The sequence below is a fragment of the Habropoda laboriosa genome, unplaced genomic scaffold (genome assembly GCF_001263275.1).
Source record: "Habropoda laboriosa isolate 0110345459 unplaced genomic scaffold, ASM126327v1 scaffold801, whole genome shotgun sequence".
NCBI classification, from domain to species: domain Eukaryota; kingdom Metazoa; phylum Arthropoda; class Insecta; order Hymenoptera; family Apidae; genus Habropoda; species Habropoda laboriosa.
The window spans coordinates 766,125-777,413 of NW_017101026.1; the positions used below are offsets into that span (position 1 = coordinate 766,125).

General features: G+C 51.3%; 1 protein-coding gene across 1 annotated transcript in view; it reads left to right on the top strand.

The window, feature by feature from the left end:
• The window catches only part of LOC108577961 (mushroom body large-type Kenyon cell-specific protein 1), an 11,238-nt gene extending 1,224 nt beyond the window's left edge, over nucleotides 1-10,014 (top strand). Inside the window, exons 3-7 of the mRNA XM_017941201.1 lie at nucleotides 646-725; nucleotides 3,229-3,664; nucleotides 5,601-5,841; nucleotides 6,261-7,149; nucleotides 7,261-10,014. Coding sequence (XP_017796690.1) covers nucleotides 646-725; nucleotides 3,229-3,664; nucleotides 5,601-5,841; nucleotides 6,261-7,149; nucleotides 7,261-8,662 — 3,048 coding nt within the window. The 3' untranslated portion in view covers nucleotides 8,663-10,014. The remainder of the gene's footprint in view (nucleotides 1-645; nucleotides 726-3,228; nucleotides 3,665-5,600; nucleotides 5,842-6,260; nucleotides 7,150-7,260) is intronic.
• The last annotated feature ends 1,275 nt before the right edge of the window (nucleotides 10,015-11,289 follow it).

Genomic DNA, 11,289 nt, shown 5'->3' on the forward strand with positions numbered 1-11,289 from the left:
TGTGGCTTGCGCGAAAAAGCGAATTTGATCAGGATTCGATTTGTCCTCCACGTCGGGACCGCTCCTTTTTCCATGATCGTTTCTTCCCTCCCACGCCGGTGGTAATCAGTTCCTTTCCGTGTGTCCCGACCAATGACGAGCCGGACGAGAAACGTAACATACAGCTCGATGTCGCGTCCTGCAGAGCCCGCAGAGCGACAGTAGCAGCAGCTCGCGATCGGCCGAGTCACCGATGTCGGTCCAGGTGGATCCGATGGCGGCGTCCGTGGTCGCCGCGGCGCTCAGCGGTACCTACCCCACCTTGCTGCCCCAGTGGTGTCTGCCGCCAAGAGAGGCGCCTCTCATCGGGGTGCAGCCTCATCAGGACAGCACGACGCCGCCCGACCAACCGCTCGACCTCTCGGCCAAACCCAAAAATTCTCAGGTACGTGCCTCCTTCTGGCGTGGGTAGACTCGCTTTCCTTCTCCTTGCGTGTCGATATAAATGCATACATCAACATTCTAGTAGACCATCATCTAATGTCTTATCGTCTTCTCGTAATCACGTTTACGTGGATGTTACGAGTTTTTATCACCAGTTTTAAATAACAACCTATGTATCACGTAGCACAGCGTGGCTGATGTGTCCTATGCTTTCTGTCGCAGGATAACAACATATCTCTATTGGAGCAACAGAAAATACCTCTAAGGATGACAGCAGGTATCGACCCCAAGAGTATCTTTAAGTAAGTAGCCTTCTCTCCTCTACAACGGTAGATAGATTACTCGATCGGTCACGTGACGATGCACCGACGAACCAAACGCCAAAGTTGAAAGAATCGTGCCGGTGTTATTACGAGCCCACCTCTCTGGATAGAGCTCGCAGGTATTTACATTCCGCGCGAGCAGAGGAAAGTGTTGATCGCATTCCGTGCCGCGTGTTCCAAAGGATCGTGAATAGATTGGTGTTGGAGCGACGATTTAGCGGACGGTACGCGTACTGGGTGATTGCACTCTTCCTCGAACGTTACTCTCTCGATCATCGAAACGTGTCTTGGATACTTTTTTTCTATTACGCGGAAGTTGTGTCGTTAAATAGAGAATTCGCGATATATGTACCGCGAGTTGGAGTCGATAGACGGGACTCTGTACGAGAGCGGGTAATTAAAAAGTTTCCCGTTGGTTGTTTGCTTATTCGGAAATTTTTGCCGTCGTGCCGCGTCCCATTGTTCGCAAGCCACTCATTACGAAAATTCGCTAGAAAGTCAGGCAACATTTTTGCGCCGCGCCGCGCCGCGCCGCGCCGGTTTGCTGGAAACACCGCGCGTCGTACCGCGTTAATCTCCTCGATAGAATTCGCGTGTCCGTGAAACGATCGTGCCGCCTCGCGAACCTTTATCTACCGCTTATTAGTCGAACGAAAATACGCGATAGGTGGGGTAGATGTTTGATTCGGTAGGAAACCGCGCGGCAATCTGGTCTAGGATCGCGTCCGTTCCAAAGGGTGACTCGAAAATTACAAAGAGAAACTTTGCGCGCCCGAATCGGCCGTGAAAGTTAATCGAAGATGAACGGAAGAGAAATCGGAAGATCCTTGCTGAAAATTCAAGCTAAAATCGAGGCGCGCTCTCTTGAATAAATTTCCCGCGGAAAAAAGAAAGAAAGAAAGAAAGAAAGAAAGAAAGAACGGTTTTCACTCGGCTAGTTGAACGTTTCCCAAAACCAGAATAACGGTGAACGCGACGAATCTAAAGCGAGATAGCCGGTTTCCAACGAGTGGCGACGATGATTGGCGGAAAAATAAAGAACATTGGGCGGTAGATCGGAGAAGAACGGCGACGAAGACGAGGAACGCGTACTTTGAGTCAAAGTCGCGAAGCGTGTCCGTACGTTGCCCTCGTGTTTTCGCTGTTTTCCCCGCGGAACATTTTGCGCGTCAAATTTTTATCGTCGTCTATTATTAGTCCACCGTAATCTGCACCTCATGGACTCATGACACATCGAAGGCACAAAGTAGCTCGCGTGTGTCGTGCGCCGCGTGAGAAAGATCGAAACGCGAAGAGGAACGCTGGAGAAAAGGAGACGGGGGACAGTGGTTCGCGGCCGCGCATGCGTCGTGCCGTAATTAACGATAAGATAGCCCGCCGTCGAAACCGCGCGAGTCAAGTCGAAATTAGAAGCTCGAACGATCAACCGAGATGAAGTCAGTCAAAATCTTTCCTCCCAGGCGAGCACTGTCCAGATTATCGTACTTACGCACGTAGAATAACTTTGGATCGGCGGCAGGAAGAAGTTGTACATGTAGTACGTTCGAAAGAAGAACAGTATGCGGCAATAGTTATTTACAAGTACGATACATATAAAGATAGGACCTCGTGGAATGCATAGAGATTGGAATGAATTTAAGCGTAAAGTAAAAACACACTGCGGAGATATGGTTTTTTACCGAGTGACAGAGTCAAGTCACTTTTATCAGCTTACTTTGCTGGTGCTGAACGGAGAGAATGGGTCGACGAACCCGTCATGGGGGGCCACGTTTCTTAGCAGTCGCCGACGTGGAGAGTATTCTTTTACGATGAATTCTCGCGATTAATCTTATCGTCAAACAGTGAAACAAATTGTATACCGGTCCGATTGCTATCTGTCTCGCTTACGTCACCTCGATTCTTCGAACAGCCTCCGGACCGGATAGGGAATTGGAATTCGTTCGTTGAACGAACGATAAACGAAAGGGAAGAGGGGCGAAACAAAAGAGAGGTATCGATGAATATGTATAGCATGAAACTGGGAGAATAAGACGGGACGTGGGGTCGCGGGAAACCGAGCAAAACGGATGGGCATAAATCGCACAACTCCATAAAACGTTTTAATTGCGTAACGTCTGGTGCGGCGGGGTTTCTCACCATTAGCTGCCTAATTTCGTAACTCGAATTCGTTCTAATGCAGCCGCGCACGGTCGAAGATCAAAGTGTTAACGAGAGAGAGACGCTGTTGTTCCGATCGATTCCGCCGCTTCTCGTGCACAACACGTGCGCGTACCACGCCGGCCACGTGGTACACAGTTGCCCGGTGAATCACCTATACACGTGAGCTGTTCGTGCTACGAAAAGTGACCTGAGTAACTTCGTTGCGGATGATTCAGGGAATCAGCGGGAAATTCAGGTGTCTGTCTTTCCTCGGTGCATCAGGCCCGGTGACCTACGATATGTCGAGCGATCAGAAGGGTTAAACCAGTGCTGGATGTTTTAGTTCTTGTTACCGCGCGAAACCGCGTATGACCGGGACGGTGGCGGCTGTGGCGGCGGCGGCAGCTGCGGCAGGCGTCGGTGGTGTCCCCGTGGTGGGTGCCGGGGGTGGCCGGAGGGCCTACACCGAGGAGGAGCTGCAGGCTGCGCTCAGGGATATCCAGAGTGGCAAGCTTGGCACACGAAGGGCGGCCGTGATCTACGGGATACCACGTAGCACCCTGCGCAACAAGGTCTACAAGCTTGCGATGGAGCGCGAAAGGGACGCGACCCTGTCTAGCACCCACTCACACCCTCACGAGCCCGGCGCCCCAGCCACCACCACCACGACCATCACCACCACCACCACCACCACCACTACTACTACTACTACTACTACAACACCACCAAATACGACCCAAAACGCCTCCGCGACCACTCCGACCCCGCAAGTGGACGAGGTAGGTTTTGGGGACAGAACAAGTGAAAAAGAGAAGCGGAGAGAGAGGGAGAGGGTGAGAAAGAGAGAGAGAGAGAGTGGAGAGAACGTATGAGAGAGGAGAAGCGAGCATATTATTATTACATTAACCCCTGTTCGATTTTTACAATCGTCCACGTCTTTTTTAGAAAGAGAGAGAATTGAGAATTGGCAATGACAAGGATCGAGAGTAGGGTTGGGAAGCGTAGAGAAACACGTGTTGAGATACCACGCTTCTTCTGGCACCGGTGGCGACGAGAGTTTCGTTCTCGGTCTCTTTTGAACTTGCTTGCTTTAGTTAGAGTTAGAATCGTCCGATAATCGTGTCGGTGACAGTAGGAGGGGATCGCTTCGTAAACTTCCATCGCGGTTTTCATTTTTCCTCCTGCTTGTCTTTTTCTTTCACCGACTCTCGATGATTTTGTTTCGAATATTTACACGAACCAGTTCCTTCCAGGTTCGGTTCCACCGTCGTTAATCGTAAGTTATCGGACGTTAAGAGGAGACGCCTTTGGACGCGATTTATCTCGAGCTAAAGATTGTGACGCGTCCAAGAACAACGGGAGAGACGAAAACGTTCGATGAATGTTGGAAGAAGGAAGGGGAGGGTTAAAACGAGAGTTGGTTTCGATTCGCGTGGAGAGACCGCCCATTTGTATCTACAGTGTGGTTTTGGTTAGGAAGAACGAATTGGAGCTTCCCCAAAACATACCTCTGCCACGGTGATCGTAGAATTCGCGTGGACCGATCGCGCACCAGGGAACCCTTTTTCTAGCCCATAGGCAAACACGAAAGATGAACCTCGGTTCACGCGGGTTCTTTATCGGTTGCCGTGATTCTCAGTAGCGTCGAATGTTTTTGCATGGGCTGTTTAACTTTTTTTATCTCACTATTTGTAGTTTAACACACGGCCGCTTGGTCTTGGCGAGGTTGCAAGACTCGAGGTAAGTTTTCGGGACGAGCTGACCAGAAAATGTTTCTCTTGGACCGCGAAGCTTGTTGTTCGCGACGGGCTGATAGAGCCCTATCGAGTATACGCTTTTTTCAACCTCGACACTGTGTATTAGTTGACGTTCTGCTCTGAAGCAAGGCTCTGTGTTACCGCGGTATACGTTGGTATCGTTTCTACCTGACGTTCTGACGAATAGCAAGGCATGCTTACAGGCGGCGTGGCTTTTCCGGCAAGATTGCGCCGAGAACGATACGATTAATTTTCCAAAAGTATCCGACGATTCTTTGAAAGTTTCTCCGTGACAAAGTAGTTTTTTGGGAAATTAATCTCGAATCGAGATCGTTTGATTAAATTTTCTGTTGAGCAAAGATGTTCTGCCTGGTGTCGTTAGGAGAAGCGCAGGTAGTTTAGTTGCTGGTAGACATTTTCGTTTGAACGCATGTTGTTTGAGTAATAGTTGCGACCTCTGCTGCCTCTTTTTACTCGTCGGGGTGAGTGAGACACATTTTTCAAGCTGGTTCTCAATTTTCCCACTTTGCCTTTCTCTTTCTTCATTTCCGCGGCCGAACGACACGAATCCGAGTAGCCTCTTGCTTTTTTCTCTTCTTCTTCTTCTTCTTCTTCTTCTTCTTCTTCTTCTTCTGTACGTGTAACGCTTCTTGCGAATTACAATTCCTCCTGGCTATTCCTGCATGACGCTTGGTCATTCTGCATCTGACGAAGAGGAGGAGTACTTATTATACATGGACAATCGACACCACGAATACAAACTAACACAGACACGCGTACATATACAAGCTACACAGAAGAACGCCTCTCGATGAAAAAAGAAAGTAAAGTGTGGTTCGATTCGATTGAACGACGTGAATTTTCCTCGAGAGGGCCAATTAATCCTTATACTTGAATTTGTAGTAGTGCCCCGGTAGTAGGGTGTGCAGAAAAGGCTAGAAATAAATATTCTTAACAGGTGGACGACAAAGAACTGTCGGGTGCGGAAGAGGAGAAAGAAGTCGAGAAAGCTCTGTTGAAGCCACTGTTGTCCTTGGAGGATCTGGTGAGGTTCTCAGCCCTCGAAGGAAGCGGCGGAGATTCCCTGAGAACGTTGCTGCAACGAGGACAAGAGACCGGAGCCGAATGGCCAGGGCTAGAACACGCGAACATCGGTCCGTACATACAAAAGATGCTCGCAGCAGCTGCGCCGTTCAAAGGTGAGCCGAATACCGAGTAATTCTGCTAAGAGAAGGGAAAAAACTGTAAGTGGTAATAGGAAATGAGACGGAAAGCCGATGTTTCGGTGAAAGAAGGTTGCAAGGGTCGACTCGGGTTATTTCCGATAGTTAGACGTTAGACCGTTTCATTGGCCGACTGGGCAGCCAGTCTACGGGCAGGTCCGAGACGAAAGTCGAAAAGTGTATTACGAGCGAATAGGTCTTCGGAAATCGATAGAAGCCAGGCCCTAGTCGACGGGTCGCCGACACTTTTTCCACCTTCTGAACGGAACTTCGTTTAAGTGGCTTAAACAGTTCCTAGAGGCTAATCCGAGATTAAGACAAATGCTCGTAGGCACGAAGAGACCGACGAAATCGTATTTCTCAACTGGGAAAACTTTCCTTCCCGTTTTCAACAGGCATGGAGTCGCAAGACTATCGCATTCCAGAGGTGATGAGAAGACTGATGAGCGAAGACAAGAGGCTAAACAAGAGCGTAAACGGGGACCAGTCGCAGCCACCGCATCAGCAGCTTCATCATCATCATCATCAATCGACGCATCCGCAGGCGCAGTCGCAGGCGCAACAGCAGCAGCAGCAACAGCAGCAACGCGGACCGATCACCAACGACGACTTTAATCCCAACATCGAGGAGGAGGCGAGCGACAGCGCTCAAGGTAGAGCGATTCTGAAGATTCCGTCCTACAAGCCCGCCAGTACCCCTGGATGTTCGAGCAAAAACGGCGAGCCAACGTCTGCGGCGTTCGCCCAAGGGTTCGCCGCCGCTGCCTCGAGTCCGGGCCTTCTGGAACGAGCCAGTCCGGCGTTCTCCGGCACCAGCAGCCCGACCAATTCGCTGGTCGGGAAAACGGTCGCCGTGAATTTCCGTGACGTGATCGCGAAGAGCATCAGCGTGAAATTCCAAGAGGGTCAGTCGGTCGCCGCGTCTGGAATGCCCGGGTGTCAACAGGCCGGGGTAGTACAGTCGCAGCAAACCATGATGAACGACCCTAGCCCGTTCAAGAGGGGACGATACACTCCACCTCAGCCATCCTCGCAGCAGTCGCAGTCGCAGGCGAAACCGCAGGCTCAGGAGGCGAACAAACCGAAACCGGCTACCGGCGGCAAGGGAACCAGACCGAAACGCGGCAAGTACAGGAACTACGACAGGGATAGCCTGGTCGAGGCTGTACGCGCTGTTCAGCGGGGTGAAATGAGCGTGCATCGCGCAGGCAGCTATTACGGAGTACCACACTCCACCCTCGAGTACAAAGTGAAGGAACGGCATCTGATGAGGCCAAGGAAGAGGTACGTTCTCCACCCTCCTGTTCGCCATTTTCCCTCCTTCTCCTTTTCCGCGTGCTCTCCCTCTCTACCCGCGACGGTCATATTTCGCTCCTGATTTTCTCATTGTTCCAGGGACCAGAAGCAGTCGGACGACAAAACGAAAGAGACCGTGACAGCGGCGGCTGCCGCCGCGAACATTCGACCAGGCACGGCGGACAAGAAACCTCAGCTGAAGCCGCAGAAGCCGTTCACACCTCCCGGCGGTATACCAGGCCCGAACGGGATCAAGATGCCCCCGTTCATGGAGGGTATGCCTCCTCTACCGTTCACGCCGTTCAACTTCTGGAGTCCGCCGCCGTTCATACCATCGCCGTTCATGGCTGGAGCGCCCAACGTCCCGACCATCTTACCGGAGCAGTACTTCGCGACCAGCAGGATTCGCGGGTTGCAGGAACAACAGAGAAACGCGGCGATGGTGCAACAACAGCAGCAACGAGACAGGGACGGTATCGGCGTGGCCGCGGCGACCGCCGAATCACCTGGGACCTCGAATTCGCGCAGCACGCCGATGAGCAAAGGGCCGAGAGAGGTGTCCGAGAGCTTGTACGACGGTTCCGGGGCGAACGGTAGTTTCCTGGACAATTTGATCAGGTCGAGCCTCGAGACGGGAATTCCAAGGGACCAGAGGGCGATGACCGAGGCGAGGAACCAGCAACAGTCCTCGTCGCAGCAGCAACTCCCGGAATCGATGAGGAGTAAAACGTTGATCGATCAGCTGTGCAGAAACTCGAGGAGGACACCGGTGCCGCGGTTAGCTCCGGACAGCAGCGAGGACGAGAGTTACAGGGGACCGTCCGCAACCGGAAGGCCGGTCCCCGAGCGACCGGAACGTGTGCCCACCGTTGACCTCAGCCCGTCACCGTCCGACCGCGGTCGGAACGACGACGGTAGCGATCGTCTCACGTCCCCACCGACTCCTCTCTCGATATCGAGAGCCGGTAGCAGAGACGAGGACAGTACCCGCGACTCGAGGATCGATCGTAGCAGCAGGGAACGCGAAGTTCACAACGGTGGCCAAGAGGATCGGGATCGAAAGTCTCTGACCATTCATCAGCCGCAGCAACAACAGCAGCTGAATCACTACCCGGACTTACACAATCTCTACGCCGTATCAACTGACAAAAAAAGTGCCTGTGATAGTAAGCTTATAGTAGATCCTTCGAGCCAGAAGGCTCAACAGCAGCAGCAGCCGTCGCAGTCGCCGCAGCAACCACCACAACCACCACAACCACCACCACCACCACCACCACCACCACCATCACAACAACAGCAACAGCAACAGCAACAACAACAACAACAGCAGCAGCCACAGCAGCAACAGAAAGAGTACGGTGCAGTGAGCGGACTGGTTGTACAACTGCAGCGGGGTTACAATAGCGGGAATAACAGGTCCGGCGAGCAGACGACAAACAGCCAGCAATCGACGGAGCAACGCGGACCGGTGATCAGTATGGAAGACTCCGTTGAGCAGTAGGAAGAGAAAAAAGTCGGTATCGTTGATCATCAGTCAAAGTAAATAGAGAGTAATACGGCGAACGGATCCGTGTTTAGACGGTAAGAGCCCATTACCCATTGAAAAATGCGAGTGCGGCATGCAGTGCGCACTTGAACGCGTTTGCCACACGGTATGCGGCCCACCCCGAGCTCAGGGCACCCTCTCTCCTTCGGTTCGCCGCTCGGTACATCGCGCGCCACTAACGATCGAATCGCGTCTCTCTTGTCTCTCGTGATCGGCTGACTCTCCGCGACAAAGAACCGGAAATCGAGCAGGAGCCGTCGCGCGTCAGCTATGAAAGCGAACGCGCGACCGTTTCCGAGGAGAGAAGAGGGCGTGGAAGCCGGAGGAGCGCCTCTTGCCGTTGGTGTGTGCGTGTGTAGGACGAGGGACGTTTCGAGAACGCGAAACGTGGCACGAAACGAAACGAAACGAAACGAAACGAAATGAAACGAAACGGTAGTAGCCCCAGCCTGATCCTGCCCTTTCCATCCGGAAGCCCCTTGAACGTCGCGAAGCAACTTCGCGATACACCAAACGAAAGGCGACAGAAAGAAAAAGAATCTATCCAAACATCCGTGAACCCACTGCGATTCCATCAGTTGCACGCGCATCCGGCACCACCGATCTCCGTCCCAGCTGACGGTAGGTCGTACCGGAAGAACACTCACTTTTCGATTATGGCGATATTTCGATTGGAGGAGAACGCGAACACTTGTAACGGTGTTACAAGACACACGTTGCGATGTTATTGTAACATACTCATACTCGATTCACACACGCGTACACGCATACACATACACATGGACAGATTACACGCAGGTAGTTGTACTTTCACACACGTACATGGACGCCTCTGACAGCGTCGGATACACGCGGTAGCGCCCCGTACGTACGTACCAAATGCGTACTACGGTCGCCTGCGCGATATCCTACGCGAAGGATACCGAAAATAAAGGAAGAAAAATAAAAATGAAAACGGGGAGCAGACGAACAGTACGCGGTAAAAAGCAGTCCGCGCGTGCACGCGTCCGTAGGAAAAACACGCGTTGGGTAGGAGCGCGCGGTGAAAATTCCGCAGGGTTGCACCCGGCCGACTGTACGCGCGCGGAAAAATCGTCGGCCGCCACGCACTAGGACTTTTCGAACGCGCACGGGAGGAGATGAGGAACGAACAAAAAAGGAAAAAAAGAAGGACAAGGGTTAAAGAGAAATGAAAAGAAAAAATTGCCGACGCAGCAACGTATTTTTTCCTCTATCGATGTAAAACTACCTAATGCAAAAAGAAAAAAAACTTATTACCTACTACTAACATTACTTAACTCGTAAGGAGCAACATAATTATTAGGTGACGTTTTTTCATAAGGCGACAATATTTCTCTAATCTCTCGGTTATTTCGAGGCTGGCGTTCGGTAGAAACGCGTCCCGCGTCTCAAAAGAAGAAAAAAAAGAAAAATAAGAAAAAGAAGAAAAAACGGGTCGCAACCAAGAGGGATAAAAGGAAGGGGTGGCAGGAATAAGCTTTTTCGAAGAAAGAGTCTCAGGGCCGGTGTTCGTCGACGAGAGTCCCCTGTCGCGCGATAATCACAAATTTCGAGAATCGTTGGTTTTCGACGTGTGCGTTGGAAAGATCGTCTAGAGGTAGACTTTCGTCGACGAGGACCGCGCGCTCTGCTGCGCTTCGTGGAACTACAGTGAGGAAACCTATGACGGGAACGTTAAGAGGAAGGAAACACGTAGGTTTATTGTAAGGAGTTTCTGGAGGGAAAGGATTACTATAATAGGCGCGCGCTTGCTCTTGACTCGGTTGTCCTTTTACCGAAGTGCAAAATTTTTTCTTACACGCGCGGCAATGGCCACACACTTTTGATACGAATTGCAAATTTTCTACCGCGTAGAGGAAGAGAGGCCAGCAGTTGCATTTCGCGGCATTCGTAGAATTTTTTCTTCGCGAGGAAAACATCCGTTCACTTCTCGACTGGGGATCGCTTTATTTCGGATCTACTATACTATTAATTACTCTTTTGCGTCGATTATCGAAGCGTACAATAAGTAAACAAATCAGGGAGAAGACGAGTTGAACGTTAGACTTTTCTACAAAACTCACACACTAGGACTGCATTCTCGACGGTGTTTTCCTTTTAGCGACGAAAAGAAGGGAAACAAAGAGAAAGAGAAAAAACGTAGGAAAAATTAGATGAGAAATTCGCGAGAACGTGTGGAGAATCGGCCGCCGTCGTTCTTCAGGGGGGCGAAACTTCGAAATTTCTATCGAGGAAGCACACGTTCGCGGTAAACAATTCACTGGTACTTTTTTCAGGGATTAAACGAATTTTTAAAGCTTTTATCGATCGTTTCGGCGGCGACGACGACGACGACGACGACGACGAGGACTACGAACGACGTGGACGAACGACGCGGACGAACGACGAACGACGAGGTTAGCGTGTTTTAGAACAGTTGTCTAATTTTTGGCAAGGATCAGTCACACCGTTGTGTAGGAGATATCGAGGATATTCGCGATCGTGTTTGATCGCGGGCAAGTTGAGCGACGACACTGAAGAACGCCAGTCCCTCCTCTTTTGAATAATTTTTTCGCAGGTTG